The sequence below is a fragment of the Nothobranchius furzeri genome, chromosome 11 (assembly GCF_043380555.1).
Source record: "Nothobranchius furzeri strain GRZ-AD chromosome 11, NfurGRZ-RIMD1, whole genome shotgun sequence".
Classification (NCBI taxonomy): domain Eukaryota; kingdom Metazoa; phylum Chordata; class Actinopteri; order Cyprinodontiformes; family Nothobranchiidae; genus Nothobranchius; species Nothobranchius furzeri.
The window spans coordinates 32,890,167-32,912,986 of record NC_091751.1 but is presented as its reverse complement, the minus strand read 5'-3'; the positions used below and the strand labels follow the sequence as shown (position 1 = coordinate 32,912,986).

At 44.7% G+C, this 22,820-nt stretch overlaps 1 protein-coding gene across 1 annotated transcript in view; it reads left to right on the top strand.

Annotated features, from left to right (window-relative positions):
• The window catches only part of csmd2 (CUB and Sushi multiple domains 2), a 338,433-nt gene extending 317,037 nt beyond the window's left edge, over positions 1 to 21,396 (top strand). The window contains exons 60-72 of the mRNA XM_070541492.1: positions 9,709 to 9,888; positions 10,015 to 10,188; positions 10,279 to 10,452; positions 12,204 to 12,277; positions 12,593 to 12,704; positions 12,783 to 12,962; positions 15,818 to 15,883; positions 17,507 to 17,668; positions 18,397 to 18,509; positions 19,106 to 19,193; positions 20,275 to 20,407; positions 20,730 to 20,905; positions 21,259 to 21,396. Of these exons, the coding sequence (XP_070397593.1) occupies positions 9,709 to 9,888; positions 10,015 to 10,188; positions 10,279 to 10,452; positions 12,204 to 12,277; positions 12,593 to 12,704; positions 12,783 to 12,962; positions 15,818 to 15,883; positions 17,507 to 17,668; positions 18,397 to 18,509; positions 19,106 to 19,193; positions 20,275 to 20,407; positions 20,730 to 20,889 (1,616 nt within the window). The 3' untranslated portion in view covers positions 20,890 to 20,905; positions 21,259 to 21,396. The remainder of the gene's footprint in view (positions 1 to 9,708; positions 9,889 to 10,014; positions 10,189 to 10,278; positions 10,453 to 12,203; positions 12,278 to 12,592; positions 12,705 to 12,782; positions 12,963 to 15,817; positions 15,884 to 17,506; positions 17,669 to 18,396; positions 18,510 to 19,105; positions 19,194 to 20,274; positions 20,408 to 20,729; positions 20,906 to 21,258) is intronic.
• Positions 21,397 to 22,820: the final 1,424 nt, after the last annotated feature.

The following is a 22,820-nucleotide window of genomic DNA, read 5'->3' as shown; positions in this document are numbered from 1 at the left end:
TTTAGCTAATTTTTCCTGCATTTAGCAACTTTTGTCACATTTAAAATAATGTTTAAATGTCATAATTTCAGCTAATCTTAATCCATTCTAAATGTTAAGTCTAAATCTAAATCAGAATGTTAAATCTAAATGTTGAATTTAAATCTAAATGCTAAATCTAAACCTAAATCAAAATAATAAGTGTACATGTTAAATCTAAATGTAAATCTCACTTTTAAATCTAAATCTAAATGTTAAATCTAAACCTAAATCTAAAGGCTAAGTGTAAACATTAAATCTAAATGTAAATCCCACTTTTAAATCTAAAAGAAAATGTTAAATCAAACCTAAATATAAATGCTAAATGTAAATGTTTAATCTAAACCTAAATATTAATGCTAAACGTAAATTTCTAATCTAAAAGTAAAAGTTAAACCTTAATCTAAATATTAAATGTAAATGTTAAATATGAACATCAAAGTTAAATTGAATGTAAATGTCACGTTTAGGAGCAGGAGGTTAGGACCCAAGATGCAGACCCAGGATGACACGAGGCAGAAATGTTAAATAAAGAAGAATCCTTTATTTAGGATGACAACATAAAAATCCAAAAGGGGCAGGAGGCAAAAAACCCAATAACAAATTGAAGCAGGGAAAAATCCAAAAGCTCACTTCATGAGCAGAGAACCAGAGACCAGGAGGGAGAGACAACAAACAACGCTGACATAAAACAACAATGGACTGACAAGAACAATGAGACAAGGAGGGCTTATATAGACAGGGAGGAGCAATTAGGGAAACAGGAAGCAGGTGTGTGGAGTGAGGTTGGAGGGAAGGCAGGTGACAGCAATTATCTGGATGGGGAAGAGAACCAGTGGAGGGCAGATAAACCTAACACTATATAAAACACAAAACTAAACCTAAAGACTAAGGGAAGAACTCACACAAACACATACACATACTGATACACACAAACTCATACACACATACAAAGAACTGGGGAACAAGAGGCTGTGGCTATAACTTGACACACAACAGAGATGCAGACAAAGGACACATGAGGGCGCTAAGAGAACACAAAAGGGAATCCCCAGAGGATGGAGAAACATTAGGAGACACATGGGGAAAGACGCAGACAAAGGACACATGAGGGTGCCATGAAACACAAAAGGAGAACCTGGAGTGGGAACTGGAGGAGCTGGGGAACAAAGGGACACAGAACATGACAGTAAATGTTAAATAAAAATTAAAACCTAAATGTTAAATCTAAATGTTGGATTTAACAGTTAAATGTATATCTAAATCTAAATGTTGAATCTAAACCTAAATGTTAAATCTAAATCTGTGAGCTAAATATTTCTGTTATATGCAAATTAGCCATATGTGGCCGAGCCCACAAGAAAGCTTGGCCAATTGTGCTTACTTTTACTTTATTTGCTTTTGCTGGACACTAGCTGCACCTGTAGCTTATGGAAGCACATTCAGCCGAAAAAATAAAAATAAAATGGTCTGTTGTGAAATAACTTTTACAGAAATAAAAACAAAAACATCAGAAGCGTAATCATAACCCACCCTCTCGCAGATCGCCGGACAGATGGAGATGATCCAGGGATGGATTCCTACCCATCTAGTTAGAGAGAAGAGTAGCTATTTCCCAGTGTCTCAATCCCAAAACGGAGAAAGTGGATTAAACTTAACAAACGGGACATGTTTTAGTTCCTCTCGTAGCCAGTCAGTAATGCCACAGATCATCATTAGCACTGTGGAGGGAATTTTTTTTCAAAGTCATCTCGTTAATTCAGAAAAAGAGTTTTGTTTTTTGGGGGGCAGAATACGCTTCCATAAGTTACAGGTTTTATAGAATATAGTAGACAGCCTGTTTGCAGGTGTATTTGCTACTGTAAAGCACATTGAGTTGCCTCTGTGTATGAAATGTGCTGTATAAATGAAGCTGTTGTCTTTATAAGGATGGAGTTTACACAGATGCCATGATCCTCTCATTAGGGAAACGTTCAGCTTGATCAAACATCATGTTAGAACAATAAAAATATAGCCTGTCACCCACAAACTGAATTACTCATCTTTCATTTTTTCGTAAAAGTAAACAAGGCGGAGATGACGCCGTATTGCTGTTTCTGGCCGGCACACGCTCCCAATGCAGGGGAAACAAATTCTACCTACATTGCTACAACCACAGACATATGTTGATGTCCCCGTGGACTGCTGTAGTGGCTGGCTGCCATTTTAGATGGGTCTCCATTCGACCCCCAGTGCATACATTTCCGCTGAGAAAGGTGCTTACCATCAACATATAAATACTGGACAATTCATTTCCATAGGCTCCAATAACACGTTTTTGAGGCCAAATGGGAGGTGGCCACCACCGCCATTTTTGACCGTGTCACAGGTTCCGTCAAGCCCAGACAGTTCCACAAAAGGGAAGAGAGGTGGAGCTGAGAGTGGGGCTGTAAGGCTGGGATCAACTGATGACACCCAGTCGAACTAGCCACAAGCTAACCTGAAGCTAACCCAAAGCTAACACGGAGATGGGAGCTAAGCTAATGGAGGTAGCAACCTAGCTACAACCGGAGTTAACTGTGCACAACACCAGAGCTTCTGAGTCAGAGATACGCTGGGCTGACCGCTGGGTAAAACCGGGTGGAACACACAGGTCTCCGAGATCTCCACAAGCCGGCAGCCTCACAGCAGACAAGCGCCACTGCGATCTGAGATGCGCAGAGCTGCCGCTGGGGAGAACCGGGTAGAAAGGTTTCCATCCCAGAGCTCCACAAGCCGACAACCCGCACAGCAGACAGAAGCCGCGATCAGACAGAGATGCGCCGAACTGCAGGGAGGCGAGAACGGGTGGAAAACAGAGGTCTCCCGAGAGCTCCACAAGCCGATAGTCGGAACCCAGCTCCAGCAACATGTTATATTTCAACCCATTTTCTAAAGTGCAGCATTATGTTAAATGCACTGGGTTTTACCCTATTACATTTAAATTTCATGGTTAAACAGTACATGTTAAAATCTAAGCTCAGCTCGGCAGTGACCTAAAATACATAAATATAATTTTACTTACCGAAAAAAATGAAGTGGAGACTCCTTGGACGCTCTAATAGTGCAATTAATGCCACAGCAAGTAATTTTGTCCAACAATTGCACAAATAATATCCAAAAAAGAATACACAAACACAGAGACTCAAAATGCCAGAACAGTTTCCAGGAGAGACCGAGGCTCTACTGAGGCCTTTCCACAGAGCTAGCTCTGTGGTCACGTGGGTCTGAGGCGGTGTCACGTGGGTCGGATGCTCATTAATTATACAGAATTTTAGGCTTTTAATACACTTAAACAGAAGAGTGAGAAAAAATTCATCCCTCTCAGAGTTGTCATGAGTGTAAACTAGATAATTTAAACCAAAAACATGTTTTGGTACCAGGCTGTAAACATGTTTATTTCTGCTGTGAAATTGGTATTTTTAACATGGGAGTCAATGAGGATTTGCTCGCTTCTGACACCAGCCCCCAGTGGATGAGGGTGGAACTGCAATTTTTGGTACTTCCGGGATGGCCTCAATTTTTGAGCCGCATTGTGGGGGCTTGGTGCTTACCCAACTAAAAACACATTTTATCAAGCTTTTTCACAAAATCAGACACAAGGTGTGGCATGATAATTAAAATATAAATATATCTCCAACAGACACACAACTGTGCTCCTCCTTGAACCGTCACCTTATCGTGGTGGAGGAGTTTGAGTGCCCTAATGATCCTAGGAGCTATGTTGTCTGGGGCACTTAGTGCCCCTGGTAGGGTCTCCCACGACAAATTGGTCTTAGGTGAAGGGTGAGACAAAGAACGGTTCGAAGGATCTTTCATGGCGGTTAAAACGAAGAGTCGGAGTACCCGGCCCGGAGGGTTACCGGGGTCCCACCCTGGAGCCAGGCCTGGGGTTGGGGCCCGTGAGCGAGCGCCTGGTGGCCGGGCTTTCGCCCATGGGGCCCGGCCGGGCCCAGCCCGAACCGGATACATGGGCTCGTCCAACTGTGGACCCACCACCCGCAGGAGGAACATGAAGGGTCCGGTGCAATGCGAATCGGGTGGCAGACCAAGGCGGGAGCCTTGGCGGTCCAATCCCCGGACAAGAAAACTAGTTTTTGGGACATGGAACGTCACCTCGCTGGCGGGGAAGGAGCCGGAGCTTGTGGCAGAGGTTGAGCGGTACCGGCTAGATATAGTCGGACTCACCTCGACACATTGCATTGGCTCTGGAACCCGAGACCTGGAGAGGGGTTGGACACTCTACTTTGCTGGAGTTGCTCCGGGTGAGAGGCGGAGGGCTGGGGTTGGCTTTTTGTTAGCCCCGAGACTCTCTGCCTGTGTGTTGGGGTTTACCCCGGGGGACAAGAGGGTAGCTTCCTTGCGCCTTCGGGTCGGGGAACGGGTCCTGACTGTTGTTTGTGCTTATGGGCCAAATATCAGTTCAGAGTACCCACCCTTTTTGGAGTCCCTGGGATGAGTGCTAGATAGTGCTCCATCAGGGGACTCCATTGTCCTGCTGGGGGACTTCAATGCTCACGTGGGCAATGACAGCTTGACCTGGAGGGGTGTGATTGGGAGGAACGGCCCACCTAATCTGAACTCGAGCGGTGTTTTGTTATTGGACTTCTGTGCAAGCCGCAGTTTGGCCATAACGAACACCATGTTCGAACATAAGGATGCCCATCGGTACACTTGGTACCAGGGCAGCCTAGGTCACAGGTCGATGATAGATTTTGTAGTCGTATCATCTGACCTGCGGCCGTATGTTTTGGACACCCGAGTGAAGAGAGGGGCGGAGCTGTCAACTGATCACCACCTGGTGGTGAGTTGGATCAGATGGCAAGGGAACATGCCGCGTAGACCTGGCAGACCCAAACGCATAGTGAGGGTCTGCTGGGAACGCCTGGCAGAAGAACCTGTCAAGACGGTCTTCAACTCCCACCTCCGGCAGAGCTTTGACCACGTCCCGAGAGCAGTGGGGGACATTGAGTCCGAGTGGGCCTTGTTCCACTCTGCGATTGTCGAGGCGGCTGTTGCTAGCTGTGGTCGTAAGGTGGCCGGTGCCAGTCGTGGTGGCAACCCCCGTACCCGCTGGTGGACACCAGAGGTTCGGGGAGCCGTCAGGCTGAAGAAGGAGGCCTACAGGGCGTGGCTGGTCTGTGGGTCTCCGGAGGCAGCAGACAGGTACCGGATAGCCAAGCGGGGTGCAGCAGTGGCAGTTGCCGAGGCAAAATCTCGGGCGTGGGAGGAGTTTGGTGAGGCCATGGAGAAAGACTATCGATCGGCTCCAAAGAGGTTCTGGCAAACTGTCCGGCGCCTCAGGAGAGGAAGGCAGCAACTCCCTCACACTGTTTACAGTGGGGATGGGGAGCTGCTGACGTCAACTGAGGCTATAGTCGGACGGTGGAAGGAATACTTTGAGGAGCTCCTCAATCCCACCAGTGCACATTCCGAGGAGGAACCAGAGCTGGGAGGCCTGGGGATGGACTGTCCGATCTCGGGGGCAGAAGTTGCTGAGGTAGTCAAACAACTACACAGCGGCGGAGCCCCGGGGGCGGATGAGGTTCGTCCTTGGGTATCTCAAGGCTATGGATGTTGTAGGGCTGTCATGGTTGACACATCTCTACAACATTGCGTGGTCATCGGGGGCAGTTCCTAGGGAGTGGCAGACCGGGGTGGTGGTCCCCATCTTTAAGAAGGGTGACCTGAGGGTGTGTTCCAACTATAGGGGGATCACACTCCTCAGCCTCCCTGGAAAGGTCTACGCCAAGGTACTGGAGAGGAGGGTCCGATCGATAGTTGAATCTCAGATAGAGGAGGAGCAATGTGGTTTTCGTCCTGGCCGTGGAACTGTGGACCAGCTCTATACCCTTGCAAGGGTGATGGAGGGGGCATGGGAGTTTGCCCAAGCAATCCACCTGTGCTTTGTGGATTTGGAGAAGGCTTATGACCATGTCCCCAGGGGCATCCTGTGGGGGACGCTCCAGGAGTATGGGGTGGGTGGCTTTCTGTTAAGGGCCATTCAGTCCCTTTACCAGAGGAGCGTGAGTTTGGTCCGCATAGCCGGTAGTAAGTTGGACCTGTTCCCAGTTAGGGTTGGACTCCGCCAGGGCTGCCCTTTGTCACCGGTTCTGTTCATCACTTTTATGGACAGAATTTCTAGACGCAGCCGTGGTGTGGAGTGTGTCGAGTTTGGTGGCAGGAGAATCTCATCTCTGCTTTTTGCAGATGATGTGGTCCTCCTAGCTTCATCCAGCTCTGACCTTCAGCTCTTGCTGGGTAGGTTCGCGGCTGAATGTGAAGCGGCTGGGATGAGGATCAGCACCTCCAAATCTGAGACCATGGTTCTCGACCGGAAAAGGGTGGCTTGCCACCTCCGGGTCGGGGGAGAGGTCCTACCTCAAGTGGAGGAGTTTAAGTATCTCGGGGTCTTGTTCACGAGTGAGGGTAGGAGGGATCGGGAGATCGACAGGCGGATTGGTTCGGCGTCTGCAGTGATGCGGACGCTGAGCCGATCTGTCGTGGGGAAGAGGGAGCTGAGCCAGAAAGCCAGGCTCTCGATTTACCGGTCGATCTACGTCCCAATCCTCACCTATGGTCATGAGCTTTGGGTAATGACCGAAAGAACGAGATTGCGGATACGGGCGGCCGAGGTGAGTTTCCTCCGTGGGGTGGCCGGGCTCGGCCTTGGAGATGGGGTGGGGAGCTCGGACATTCGGGAGGGACTCGGAGTGGAACCGCTGCTCCTCCGGATCGAAAGGGGCCAGTTGAGGTGGTTTGGGCATCTGGTCAGGATGCCTCCTGGACGCCTCCCCGGGGAGGTGTTTCGGGCATGTCCTGCCGGCAGAAGGCCCCCGGGTCGACCCAGGACACGTTGGAGAGGTTACATCTCCAATCTGGTCCGGGAACGCCTTGGGGTCCTGCCGGAGGAGCTGGTGGACAAGGCCGGGGAGAGGACGGCCTGGAGCTCCCTAAGTGGGATGCTGCCCCCGCGACCCGGACTCGGATAAGCGGAGGAAGACGACGATGACGAATATAATTAAACTAAAATAAATACAAATAAATTTCAATATAAAATCCTATCAGGTAGGCTAGAAAAGTCACCAGTCATCCCACGTGATCTGTTTTCAATAGTCCACCAGTTGTAAACACAGGCTGCTCAAAAATGGGCAGAGTTAGACTGAACATTTAGATTTATTATTTAGATTTAGATTTAACATTTAGGTTTAGATTTAACATTTAGATATAACATTTAGATATATATTTACCATTTAGATTTACCATTTAGATATATATTTAATATTTAGATTTAACATTTAGATTTAGATTTAACATTTAGATATATTTTTAACATTTAGATATATTTAACATTTAGATTTAACATTTAGGTTTAGATTTACCATTTAGATTTAACATTTAGATATATATTTAACATTTAGATTTACCATTTAGATATATATTTAATATTTAGATTTAACATTTAGATTTAGATTTAACATTTAGATATACGTTTACCTTTTACGTACAACTTTTCCATTTACATTTAACATCTGCGTTTAGATTTAGATTTAACTTCTAGATTTATATTTAACCTTTACATTTACCATTTAGATTTAGATTTGACCTTTGCATTTAAATTTAACATTTACACCTAGTATTTAGATTTAGGTTTAAAATTTAGATTTTTCATTCTGATTTAGATTTAACATTTAGGTTTATAAAGAAGATCTGGATTAGCCGCAATTATTTGACATTTAAACATTGTTTTAAATGTGAAAATAATTGCTAAATGTACGGGGTAAAAGCTAAATATAAAAAGTTTCTTTTAACTAATTTGCACCAAGAATTTACACTTGGTACCCCATACTCCTCAGGCTCTAGGTGCTAATGCTTCAGTTCACCTGTTTAATTAATTATAGGTTCAATAAGATAAAAAAAATAAAGTTTATTTCTCACCAAATAGAATGTTTACTAAAAAATCACAATGTAGCCATATAAACACTACTTGGTATATATGTTGAGCGTGTGTGTGTGTGTGTGTGTGTGTGTGTGTGTGTGTGTGTGTGTATTCTCTGGAGGTTTCTTCCTGTTAAAAGGGAGTTTTCCTCTCCACTGTTGCTGCATGCTTGCTTAGTATGAGGATTGCTGTAAAGACTCTCTGACACTAGTCAGTGTCTCGATGCAACCTGCTGGGTTCCTTATATAGGAAACTTTTTACTGATTGGCTTAATGAACTGATCTGTATTGGAATGTTTACTGTGTGAAGGTCAGTGAGATGACTCCTGTTGTGATTTGGCGCTTTATAAATAAACTGAATTGAATTTATTTCAGCTTCCTTTATCTACAATTTAGCAACACAGAAGTGGTCCTGAGCTCTCGTTTAGACCGAGTCTTGTCAGAACTACTGCTGCACCGGTTCAGAATGGTAAACAGATTCATGCACAAACAACAGTGTCACTGATCTGAAATTTGAACTGGCAACTAAAGAAAATTCCTCAAATCAAAATTGCCACACCGGATATCAAATGTAAAATAGATGAAATCTTTAAAAGGAATCATTTTATAACTGAGACAAGATGAAAATGTTTGGATAATTTTAGTGACTTGATCAGAACAGCTCAGAGAATTAACTAATCCAGACATTTCTGAATCCAGATCCAGTTATTTTTTAAATGGTAGACAGACACTTAAGTATGATTACTGATGGAAGGCTTCCTCCAGTTGTCCTTCCGCTTTAAGGAAACTCTTCCTCTAGACAACATTTGACCTTTTTATGTATCGACTTTCTCAGCTGTTTCATTTCACTGGTATGAAACCCTTTCACAATAAAAGCCTTTCAGAGAAATCAACACAGCAGAGGCGAGTGCTATTTTTCCTGCGATAGTGAATGTTTCAGCGATGGTGAGCAGGAAGAGCTGGTTATGCTGCACTCAAAGGTATATTACCAACATATCTCCAACAGACACACAACTGTGCTACAGAGACCAGTGACTCCAGTAAAACAGCCCAGCCAGCTTCTTCCTATTGGACCGAATCAAAGTAGAGGCATGTGAATTTCCCATTAGCAGTGAGATGCATGTTGTGGCTGCAGAGGACAATACGTTTGGATCCAAAGTGCAACAATAAAGCATGTGGACAAAGTAGACACTCTGGACATTTTTGGCCTACTTAAGAGTTTTTTCCTCTAATATGTAGGATGCAGACGTTGAACAATGCCTTATTGTCCCAAGGCAAGTTCACTCAGGCTGCTTTGTGCCTTTTTCCTTCCGAGACATTTGCCGCAAAGTTGAGCTGCAATGCAGCTGACTCCACCATGAACTTCTCTCAGCCGTTGCTCTTTCACACACTTTTCCCAGCAGAAGGGAGAAATGTGCTGTGTTGTTAGAGCTTTGTGGAGGGATTGGAAACAATTGTTCATGTCAAGTTTTTCTGTTTTTGTTACAAGCAGCATGTGACACCAACAGGTTGTTTCCATGTTCAGTAATATTTTAAGAAGGCTTTAAATAAAATAAATTATGCAGAAGACAGTTTTGCAGCATTTGTTATTTTGTAATGCGAACCAAAAGCAGCAACATCAAAGAGTCGGTTAATGCTGATCTGTTTCGTGACTGGTTACAAGCCCACCCCAGGGCAATGCTAATTATTCATCACATTTCTTGGATCTGAAAATGCTCTCTGTGTTTTATCCAGTCATCAACTGTGGAGATCCTGGAGTTCCGGCTAACGGGGTGAGGTTTGGGAATGATTTCACTTACAACCACACGGTCAGTTTCCAGTGTTCTGCTGGCTACACGATGGACGCAGACAGGGCCTCGTCCCTCGTCTGCACCAAGGATCGAACCTGGAATGGGACGAAGCCGCTCTGTAGAGGTACCAACCCGCTCACTGGTCTGACAGTTGCAGAGATGAGGGGACAGACCAGTAATTTGTTGGTCATTTTTACATTATGGAACAAACTTTAAAACAAAACAAATATGCATCTTTGCCCCCCTTTAGCAATTGTCTGTGGGCTACCACCTCCCATCCCAAACGGACAAGTCATTGGGACAGACTTCACGTGGGGCTCCAGCATCAGCTACTCCTGCAACCAGGGCTACCAGCTGTCTCTTCCCACCGTGTTAACATGTCAGGGCAACGGCAACTGGAGTGGAGAGAAACCACAGTGCTTCCGTTAGTGATCCCGATCAGTTACCTCACATCCTGATCCAGTTTCACCCCATACGACATACATAACACATACCATATCCACCCTCTTTATAGCTGTGTTCTGTGGAGATCCTGGAATTCCAGCTCAGGGAAGGAGGGAGGACCGTGGCTTCACTTATCTGTCCTCTGTCTCCTTCTCCTGCCACCCACCTCTCGTCTTGGTCGGCTCAGCCAGGAGATACTGCCAGTACGACGGCACCTGGAGCGGCACCCAGCCCTCCTGCATAGGTCAGCCCAAAGCTAATTCCATGTTTTATTGTAACTTCAGTTCACACTGTCCTAAATGTTGGGATGGAAACTGGTTATACCAGAATGTACTCAGTACAGTTTATAGCAGTTATTATTAAAATCACACAAATACTTAAGGTCAGCTTCACTGAGAAACCATGTTTTAATGATTATTTCTGATTAGAATCGAGTGTTTGACGCAGCTGAACACCTACCTCCTGCATTAACTTCTGATAGAAAATAGACAGTGAAACTCTAGGACTTTCTAGCTCAGGAGGTAGAGCAGGTTGTCCAGTGACTGGTAGATCAGTTGCTGGACTGTCTTAAAAATCCCAAAAGCACTTTTTTAGCTAAAAACAGATATTATTTCAGAGGTTTTGGGTAGAAATACACATCCCAGATAAACTAGACGCAGTCTTTAAGCCTCAGGGTTGGTTTAGTGCAACAAAATATGTACAAAGCATCTCTGTGATGATTATTCTATTGGGAACATTTATTAGTCACTTTGTTTAAAACAATCTGATTTCCATTGTGGGAAAAGTTTTATGAAACTGGACCCATTTAACGTTAAATGTCTTGAAGAGGTCCTTCATGTGTATTTTAATACTTCCGCAGTGGTCTCTAGTAGGAATGAATGCATGGTGAGTCGATCGCTGTTAAAAAAATCAAAAGAAAACTGGCGCTCTGGTTTCAGGAACTAGAATGGGCCAGAGCAGAGGGGAGTTGAACACAACTGGATTTCCAGTCTTGCTTCCTAATATGTGGACATCTCTCCTCTGATTGGCTAACAGCAACACATCTCCACCACCGACTCTGTTTGCTCTGCAACATACGTCAATGTTTTATCTCCACAAATAACTCAATCCTGGAGGAGTTCCGCTGTGTGTTGGAGTTGCTATTGCTAACAGTTAGCTTCTACTAGCTGAGATGTTCTCTGCTGTTTCCTGGATGCTAAACCAACAACAGCCTTCCCCATCGTGATTCCTGATGGGTGAGTCCTTGAATGTTAAGTGACAGTGTGACGTAGATCTGTCAGGCGTTTCTAAACCCAGAGTTTCACCGTCTAATTCAGGGGTGCCCAATCCTGGTCCTGGAGGGCCAGTATTCAACAGGTTTTGGAGGTTCTTCTGCTCCAACATGCTCGATTAGTGGTTGAATCACCTGTGTGGCAGCTCATCCGGCTCTGCTGATTGATATCAGGTGTGTTGGAGCAGTTTAAACCAAAATGTGCCGGATACCGGCCCTCCAGGCCTGGAATATCTCACCCCCGCTCTAAATGAAATGAAAGAATCCCAGATGGAGGAAAGATGGGGAAGGTTGTTTACAGAAGGACTGCTCAACTGTTAGATGTCTTTTAGGTGTTTCTGAGTAGAAATAGAGTAGATTAAGGTGCTTGTTTAGTTTTATGTCTTTTCTTCAAATATTTATTTGATAGAATTGGTTATTTGCATCCAAATCATTGTCAATGGCTCCTTCTAACAGCCAGTTAATGTGTAAATATATTGAAAAGTTATTAATACTAAAAGCACGCAGCTACTATAGAAAGGTGGGCACGGTTTAATCCAGCATAAAGTCATCCTCATGGACAATAACACAGCTGTCACCACAGCTCCTTGTCTAAATCTCCACATTTGGGTAGAACCAATAGGAATTATTTCTGAGTGTTACGCACTGAAAAAGACTTTTGCTCCTTCATTTCTGTCAAACTGGACCGAATAGACGAGGAGTTACCGGGATTGTTGTTGTTTCAGATCCCAGTCACACAACCTGTGGAGATCCTGGCACTCCCCTGTTTGGAAACCAGAACAACAGCCAAGGCTATCAGGTGTGGAAACATTGTTTCAGTTGAGTTCATATATAGAACAGACATCCAATTAAATCTCAAAAGGGCATTTTTCCCTTCAGCTTCGTGTGGCAACATTCACTTCTGGCATTTTTGCCAGAGTGGAATCGATGATCGCTGCAGTGTCGATGGTTTACGGAGGCCAGTCATTCCACTGCTCTTCCTTAAGACCAGTGATGAACTTGGCTCATTTGCTAATATCTAGATATTTGAGAAGAACTCCTCCAAAACCATGGAATGGGCCAACTCAAGTCTTTATGTCCAGCTTGCTGTCCTGATCCTAATATTCTGTTACAGATCAGCAGCACCATGTTCTTCAGCTGCAGGAAAGGCTACCTGCTGCAGGGCTCCATCTCTCGCACATGTCTGCCCAACCTGACCTGGAGTGGATTTCAGCCTGAGTGCATTGGTAAGAGGCACATAAACAGGTATTACAGTTGCCACACCGTTCAAAGCTGACACCTACCTTTCTCACCCTCCTCGCTAGCCCACCACTGCAGCCAGCCTGAGCTGCCGGGCCAGTCCGACGTAAGGGCCATTGAGCTGCCGTCTCTTGGCTACACACTGATCTATACATGTCAGCCTGGCTTCTACCTGGCTGGAGGATCAGAACACAGAACCTGCAGGTCCGATGGCAGCTGGTCAGGAAAACCACCACTCTGTGCAGGTATAAATATTTATGTCTCCGGGTTTCCCAACCTGACACATAAAAGGTTTAACAGTAGACTGATGGAGCTCTGAGCTTCTGGGAACATTTCTGTGGTGCAACTATTCTGTAGCGCTGAAGCACACAGGTTAAGGTAACATTCAAGCTAGCACCATGTTAGCTGGTAATCTGCAGTATTGCCTGTTAAAGGGAAGCGTAGTACAGTTTCACCTGTACTACACACCCCAGCTTTAAAGGTGCGTTCTGTAAGAATGAGATCCTGTGCTCTAACCCACACTGGTCACCATCTCACTCCCGTTCTGTGTGTTTCATGGCTACTGCTCACTCAGCGTTAGCTTGGCGCAGACTCTGCAACCTCGCGGCTCGCTGATTGTAAACAAAGACTATGTCCCTCTTTGGCCTTTTTGAAAAGAGAAATATAAACACCTGACTGGCTGAGTTTCAGTGTGACCTTTCCTGTTTAAGGATTATTTCATTGTAAAATACTTACATAATGCACCTTTAAGAGACTAAAATGATCTCTCATCTCCAATTTTCTGGCTTTTAGAAACTTGAATAATGTTTGTTAGTAACAGTCATGAAAGCTCGGGTTCTAGAGCAGGGGTGTCAAACTCAAACTCACACGGGGCCGAAATGAAAATCTGGGACAAAGTCGCTGTCCAAACAATATTTTTTGAAAAAGTGACGGCAAATTTGCAAATTTTCTTTATCAACATATATGCAAATTTGAACCTTTTAATTTGGAAACAACTTATTTCTGCATTAACACTGAATGTGGAATAACCAAATTACACACAAGCAAGTCAGTTTTAAATAAAAGGCATCAGTGGTATTCATTACTTGTGGTATATTCAGCATTTTTAAAATCTAATCAGGATTTATTCATTTTTCTTATTTTTTATTCTCCTTTTTTTCTCCTGTAATAAGTGTCATCACTGCTGTGACATCTAGCTTTCCCCACTGAAGAACAATAAAGGGATTTTCTATTCTATTCTATTCTATCTGCAGTCTTTCCACTTCCTGTTTTACTGTAGGTTAAATCTTTTCTCACGGGCCAACAACAAAATAAAAATATCATTTTATCTTAAATGAAAATGCAACATCTCACCTGTGAACTTTCATGTTTTGGAGCAGAAAACGAGCATAAAACCAACATATTTAAAGCTCAGTTTGTTCCACTGATTTACTGTGATGCTCACCTGTTCCAGCCAGATACCTGCATCATGGGGCTGGGCTCTGAGCTGAGGAGGAGACTCCTGTTGTTTGTTCATCTTCATCATAATAATGACAACATTAGATGACAACAGGTGCTCACATAAGTTTGTGCTGGTGAACATGGAGAGCATCTGAGCAGCTGGACCACGTTGTTGTGTGTCGGGGAGGAAAAATAAAAACTACAGCAGCCACAGAGTCATGCTGATTTGAGCGTGTCACTGCTCGCTGGAGTTATATAAGCTCTGTCTGGAAGTTAGTTGGAAAACTTTCTCTTTCAGTTGTGAACACATTACTGAGCGGTTAAAATCTCCGTTTCTGGGCTTCAACGTCGACAAATAGCTGAGTAAGCGCGGCACTGAGTGAGAGGAGTGTTTAGTTTGCCCGAGACAGCGGAGCTGGAGACACCGGCAGCAGACGCTGGAAAAAAAACAGAAAGGAAGGGGCGCTTTGGCTCTGGCTAATGCCGCAAAGTGTCATGGGAGTTGTAGTATTTGCGGTAAAATCGGCCAGCGGGTCAGTTTTAATATATTTTTGATATTTTTCTCGCAGGCCACATAAAAATGCTCCACGGGGCCTTGTGTCTGACACTAGAGTCTGAGCATGCTGGGACACGCTAACGTCACATGATGCTGATGAATAGCTGAGTTACCACTTGCCTATTCTCAGACCACATGTCAGAACTGCATGGTCCGTCATCCATCATGCACTTACACTGCCTGGAACTTAACACACTCACAGACGCACACGTCCAAAAGCCTGCAAACGTTAGCGAGGCTCAAAACTTGATTAGGCCAGTACTTCCTATTGATCAGTTTAGCACATGTGCATCTTACAAATGGCAGAGCATTGTTAACAAGTTCTAGCAGACTAATAGACTCCCATAAGCATCAGCCTAAATACATATGGGGGGCAGACTAATCGACACACAATTATCTAGGGCAGCAGAATGCTAATGGCTTAAGAAGAGAGATGTAACAGAGGCAGATAGTCGGCTGATGGATGCCTGGTCAGGCTGCCGCTGAAATAAATGGATGCTGGGTATTTTTAAGGCCGTGCCATTAGGGGTGAAGGCAGAGCAGAGCACCGGCCTTTGCACATGGTGGACATTAACAGTGCCTGTGGACTCGGTGATGGAAGGGCAGCTCACAGGACTGGCAGCTAATAAACTCCAGTGCTGTGGAAGAATATGCTGTGTGTATCTATACCACTTCATCTGATGTGTGTTTTCTTACTCATAAAACATCATTGCTATACCCGTCTCTGTTTGCAGGGCTGAGTAAAGCCATGCTGCTGGTGTTTCTGTGTGTGTGGGTGTGTGTTTACTACAGTGATGGGGGCCCCTGTGAGCTGTAAGGCATTATTAAAGTGCCACCACTGAAGCTGTGAAACTGTCTCTCTGATTTAGCCAGAACCCTGAAGGGGCTGACACGAGTCAAGGCCCGTCACTCCGGCCACCACGGGTTTTTAGTTACAGACAGGAGGTGGTGATGGCCACATCCATACAACTTTCATGTTTGAAATAATTATTAGGTCTTTTTTCCTTTGGTGCTTACTCTCCCTGAGTTACTCACTGACAGGACATTGTGCACCTTCCAAGTCATCTTCTCTGTGTTTGGTGTGTTTTTTTCTGTGCTTTTCAGCGGATAATCGCCCAAGTGGAAAGAGCCCAGTGGGGACTGTGCAGGAGCCACCATCTAAGTTACCGGGTGAGACAGCAGATTCCTTTTGAAATTAAAATAAATGGATTCATTAGTGTTCTCCTTATTTATGTTGGTTCTAACAGTGAGTTACAACTTTTTGTGTTTGCATAGTAAAATACTTAGGCCTGAACTCACCAATGGAGCCTTTTAGAGTTAAGCATGTTGATCTCATTCACGGAGCTCTAACCACGAGACACCTGCTCCTCCTCCAGCACTGCCAGCCGAACACTGCTGGTGCAGTCCGTCCACATTCATAAAAGGCTGCATTTAAAAGAATTCTGTCTTTACATAAATGTGGCAAAAAAGCATCTGACTCAAAGAGCTGCACTGCACGCAATGCACGTTTAGCATGGAGGATGTACCATCTGGGTGCAACCCACCCCCGTGATCAGTATTTGAAGGAAGGACCCATTTAATATTGATGTTGTAACTCCAGTCTATCCTTTGGTTTTAGAAGTGACTTTGTTCTTTATCCGTTAAGTGCTGCAGCTCGTCTGTGTGTCCCTGGTGTCCCCTTTTTAAACAGCATGATCAGACCAATGCTAATTCCTCCATTCTACTGCACAGACATGTTTAGGGCTGCAGATATAGATTATTTTGGTAATCAATTAATTTGCCTCAGTAACCAATCAATTAATCAGATAATCCTATATGTTTCCTTGAAAATGCGGCAAAAAGGTAAACAGAGCAGAACTAGTTGTGAAAAACAAGTCGACTTGTTCATTATATAACAACATTTATTTTATTCAGTTCCTCTTCATTTGATGTCTTTAACTCAGCAGCATGTTCAGCTGAGAAGGATGGATTTGCCCGGGCCAGTCTGTCAAAGGATGTAGATTCCTGAAATAATGAGAAAAGGAATTTAGTTTACCAGCTAACCACTATGATTGTTTTTCTAACAATAAAATCATAAACCCCAAAACAGACTAACATTTTAGTCTTTCTCATACTGACTTGCAATAAAACACGGGGAAAAACACGCTTGTTGGCTTTTAGGGGTAGCAGCTAAAGACTTCTCAGTTAGCAAACTGGTGATTCTCAGTTTATCTTCATTTCGACTCTAAAGCACACACATTGTCTTAGGTACGTAGCTGATGCCTGAAACCTGGATGCTTAGTGCTGGCGACATAGTGCTGTTGTGGACCACTAGTTTAGCGTGACGTTAGCTTAGTGTGATGTTAGCTTAGCACTAAGCTAGTGGTCTTGTCCATGGGCTTGAGTTTGAATTATTCCCACACTTTGGAAATGTTTTGGGGTTTTCTCTGGGTTTTCTCTGGGTGTCTTAATCCCTGTTACAGTCGTCCTGTTGCATAACTGATCAGTTGGAGCTTGAGTAGCAGAACCAGCAAGCTTGTTGTTAAATAACCAGAAAGTTACACCAGATGGAGATTAAATAACCCGCAAGTGAATGAACAAAGGGTCGATTTACAAAACAAAAGTCTACTTTTTTTTAAATCAATTTAACAGAGTTATTCGAGTATTGGTTTCAGCCCTAGACATGTTTGCATCAGCATATCAGTAGTGCCATTTGTTTTGTGACTCTGATGTTAAGAGGAAGCACGTGTGCTGCTCATCGGTGATAGACGTGTCCGTCGGTTCCTTAAACACAGACTCTTATATGTATTCCAGTCCCGAGTGGCGTGTTTGCTAAGAACTCCCTCTGGAGAGGTTCCTATGAGTACCTTGGGAAGAAGCAGCCGGCCATGCTGAGCATCACTGCCTTCGAACCCTTCAGCAGCCGAGTTAACGGGACTCTCATTGATCACAGTGGAGTTGAGCTCAAGTTGTCAGGTGGGTGTCCTAAACATTAACAAACAAACACAAAATCCAAGCTGCTCCGTTTAACAGTCGTACTCCTACCAGAGGCCCACAGAGATGAGTTTTAAACAAACTATCTGGAGGAGCACGAAATCAATCTGGCTCCGGCCCGAGGTAGAAAACTGGTGTTTTTACCGAACCAGGGCCCTTTTTTAGACTCAATCACTCTCCAGCTGTGATCCCAGAGAGGGAAATCTGTAACATTAAGAGCTCTTTTCCCTGGATGCTGTCAGCGTTCATCACAAAGCTGCAACGAGTTTAAGTAGCTGCATGATTGTCATGATGTTTACTATCACATGACAAACCTCTGACAAAATAAACTAACTAAGCAACAATTTCCTTAATTACTTCTAAAGCTTGTCAATCAGCTTTTCTAAACAGAAAATTAAACTTGAAAGAGCCGAAATCACTGCTGAGGCAAGTAAATCATGAATAAATCCAAACAGAACACCAGGAGCAGAACACATTAGAAAACACAACAAGCAAAAATCACTTGATAGAAAACAACTCTGACCAAAGATAGTCCAACCTAACAGGAAACGTTATATGTGTATCACTAAAGTACTTTAAGTTGATTTGCACGAGTTAGGATCATGTTTGATGGCTTCATTTCTACCAGCAGCCATCAGAAGTCTTACATCTGTGCAGGACATCGGTGTGGAGGTGGTAAACTGTTCCTAAACACACACCTTCTCCTGTAGGTACGTACAAGAGGGAGGAAGCCCAGCTGCTGCTACAGGTCCTCCAGATCAGAGGTCCTGTGGAGATCTTTGTCAACAAGTTCAAAATCGACAACTGGGCCCTGGATGGGCATGTGAGTGCACAACGCAGAGTCTACACACACACACACACACACACACACACACCCTAACTCTGTCACTCTAGGGAGATGGAGGGCCCACCGAGAGTTTTCTCTTTAATTAAAATGTCAGTTAAATCATTGCTTGGTAATCAGGACTCGACAGACGCCCTCACTCCTCATTCCCGCGTTACTCCCCACCTCAGGCGCCTCTAAAGCACACACTCGTGATGTCATTTTAAAAGCAGGTCACAGCACACGTGATTGGGTGTCAGGGTGTGCTCTTATGTGCTGTTCTATGAGATGTGCACGAGTGTTTTAAGAGTGCCTTTTGCAGTGTTCCTCTTGTGTGCCACTTTTGTGTGTGTGTGTGTGTGTGTGTGTGTGTGTGTGTGTGTGTGTGTGTGTGCGCCATGCAGCAGAGTGTTTATTTGTGATCTTTGCAGAGAGATGTCACAGGAAATGTCAGCTGCAAGGGCCCTCATCGTCTGTTTTTGACATGATATCTCATTTTCGGCGTGCACCAACTGCTGACACTTTGATGATACACGCCTTTGTAATCCTTGATGTGACACGTAATATGCTTCTTATCCCATTCTCCCTCTCCCTAGGTGTCCTACATCTCTTCATCCAACTCCTTTGTGTACCAGGGATTTGTCAGAGGAAAAGGCTTTGGCCAGTTTGGTCTCCAGAGACTGGGTGGGTGAAGTCTCCTCTTGGTTTTGGTGACCTTTGAACTTGTGCTCTTCTTAGAAAGGCTCTTTTGATGATGATTAATACATATCATTCAGGGAACAAATAATGGCTGAAGCTTACATGGTAAATGGCTTGTATTTGTATGGCACCTTATGGGGATCTTCAATCCTATGACTGGATGCATTGTAAAGCACCTTGGGGGGTTGTCGAACCATATAAGGTGCTATAATGACGAGCTGTGGTGTAGTTGTAGACAGATCAGCTGAGCGTAGGGTTTAGCATGGAGGTGTTAACAGATGAAGTATTTGTATGCGTGGCAGAGAAGGATGTAAGAACGTGCTGTAATGAGAAAGGTGCTGGAGCAGCAGGTGCGCCCTCCCATCACCCTGTTATTGCACACTGATTAAGCAAACAGCCCGCTATTAATACAGAAGGCTGGGGCGGCTGCCAGTGTGTGTGTGTGTGTGTGTGTGTGTGTGTGTGTGTGTGTGTGTGTGTGTGTGTGTGTACTTAAGTGTGCCAAACAAGACTACAGATGTGTGTCTGGAAGGTGGGTTAGACACCTTGGAAATAATCCTGCTTAATTTGTCGACGTAGTGTGTTTTGTCTTAGCTCAGAGGTGGAATAAGCGTGCATGCTTGGGCGTGTTTGTGCATCTGTTGGCGTGTGCAGCAGGAGGTAGATTGGCAAACACCACACAAGCCGCTTAATTAAATTCCTTCTTGTTTGTCACTCGTCCTTTATTGGTGCTTTTTGGCGTTCTATGGCAAACAGGTGGGCTGTCGCAGCTCCACTGCTTCTTTCAGATAAACTATAAACTGGATAACGCATCTGAATCGAGTTAATCGTTGCTGGTCTTTCATGCCAGTAATTAAATAAATGGGATAATGGAATTTGACCTTCCCTGGGGCTAAAGGGAAAGGAATACATGGACCTAAGCTTAAAATCTGTTTCCTCTGCTCAGCTTGTTCTCGGTTACTTCTCTTCACCTTCATAGTTTTTCTAGATAATGGTCTATAACCACAGAAAGAAGACTCCTGCTGCTAGAGGGACATAGTAATGGCTTTGTGTTTGTCTCTTCCAGAGAGTCTAGATCCCAGCAGAGACAACCCAGGCTACAACTTTGCCTCCAACAGCAGTTCAGTGGCAGCTGCCATCCTAGTGCCTTTTATAGCCATGATCATTGCAGGCTTTGCTTTGTACCTCTACAAACACAGGTGAGACTTTAATGATCAACGCCATCTTGTCATGCGAATGCACACATTTCAGTTTGCTTTGCTTGATTGTTCTTTAAAAACATGTTCGCGTGAAAAATCCTCAGAAATTATTTATTATTGTGTGAATGTGCGACAGTGCCCTGCCTAGAGAAGGAGCTGGTTTGTTACGTTAGACAGGTCAGAGTGAAACTGTAATGCTCAGTGGAAATCACTACAGACTGACCCCTTCTGTGACTCCTCTATCTGCTGCACGGTGAATAAATCTGTTGGCCCCTCCCCCCAATATACATCCTGCTCACGACTCATTCTGGAATCGTTGTAGAAGAAGACCCAAAGTTCCCTTCAACGGCTACGTGGGCCACGAGAACACCAACGGACGTGCAACATTCGAGAACCCCATGTACGACCGCAACATCCAGCCCACCGACATCATGGCCAACGAGACGGAGTTCACAGTCAGCACAGTGTGCACCGCTGTATAGCGGCCGCCTCCCTCAGGTAACCGTGACGTCAGATCAAACCCATGCCCTCCTCTGTTACTCAGGTCTCATGTGGCGTGCTAGGAAACCATATTTGCCAGGTTGCGGGTGTGCTTTGGGGTTCGGGTTGGTTTTTCACCTACATCGACCTTGGCTCACACTGAAATGTGTTTGTGTGACAAAAACTGAAGACGGTTAGGTGGCGGATACCTTTTCACAGCAGATTGATTTGATGATGATGTAAGTAAACAAGTAGACTTTATAAAACTCACTAATGTTTTTTCTTGTTTTTTTTCCTTAACTGTCACATCCTCCATCTTTTTGTCCCATTTTCCTCTGTTCTTGACCCGTCCTGCACCCCGGCCCGATTAGTTTAGGGGAGGAGAGATGCATCACAACCTCTGCTGCCTGCCAACTGAGACCGCCTGTAGTTCCTCCAGCTGATGGCAAGACAAAGATTATTTTATTTGCTGAAACATTTTCAGCATCTCCAGCAGCAGAGGCCCTCGCCTGCAGGACACCAGAAGAGAAACCATGTGAAGGCAACAACTTTAGCAAAGGCTAACAAGAAAATGCTTTTGTAGCTTTCCACGGTTTCTTGATCCCGTTCCGTATTCTGAGGAGAAGCTTCCATCGGAGCCTGTGGCCAGCAGGACTTCTTCTGGAGGCAAAGCTGTGATGACTTTTCTCACCACCCTTCGCCTAGAACAAAAGGGAATTTTATGGTCAACTTTTAGTCCTCAGATGTTCGTGTAGCTACAGAACTGTGCAACCACATGTCAGCATGCATGAGATTCATCCTCCTGTCCTATTCTCTTTCTTTTCTGCTTTTATGTGCTGTTTGCTTTCTGTCATCAGTAATTGGAAAACAGATTATTTTCCCCGGTCCTCTGCTTCTGAGGCTGTAGAAAGGTTTCATCGAAGGCCCGAGTTAAAACATTCAGTGAGTTTGAAGGCCATGTTGGAGATGCCTTCTGTCGTTTTTAGGCTCCGGTGAAATTCTGCCCTCTGTGCAAAGTGTGTCCGAAGCTGGGTTAGATGGTAGCAGGAGCTGCAGAGAGAAAGCCCTTAGTGGGGTGTAGAGAGGCACGGGTGTGTGCTATTTCTGTACACATTTACATCTGCATATGGAGAAAATCCCCTGAGCTTTAAGCCCGGAGGTTTAACCCAAACATGATAGCTTTTGATGTTTGTTTGTTCCTTCTTTTAAATTATTTTCCTTGCTCTGCTTTAGTTTATTTTTAGGATGCTAAACCCTGAGCTCCATGTCCTACTGGAAGCTCTGAAAATACAAAAATATGAGTTCCTACCTGGAAAATCCTCATCATCTATACTTGTGTGATCTTAACCTTTGTTTTGGTGTTTTGATTCACTTGATGACGAAGTGAGAGAAGAAGAGAGCATGACTGACTCAAAGCATCTGATACTTTGATGAACATGCTGCATTATGCATTTCTTTATCATACAGAACTCAGCACAGCTGTAGCACCTACTGGTCCCTCCATCCCAGTCCTGGCTGAAGCCGGAACATGGCTGCCCAAGTGCTGTTTTAGCTCAATGCACCTGGTCTAACCCTCACCCTGACCCACGTCTCCACAATGTTCTATTGAAGAGTCTGAAGAGTAGATGAATCGGTGTTGGGCTCCCCAAGGATTACATTCAGGGCTTTTGTTCCCAGCTCACTTGTGACAGCTTCATCCTTTAAAGAAAGAATAGTGTCGTTGTTTTGGTTTTGCTCGTCACAAACCCGTTGCAGACTGCGTCCTCGGGCTATGCCAGCAGGGGAGTCGCTGGCACATTGATGGCTGCCACACACTCAATTAGAAGTGATGAATATGATCTGGAAATGAGGTGCTTTCATCTTTAATGCTAACACCAAGACAGCTGGGTGTTGGCCGGACTTATCTACCCGTGCTGCTGAAGGATTTGTGTGT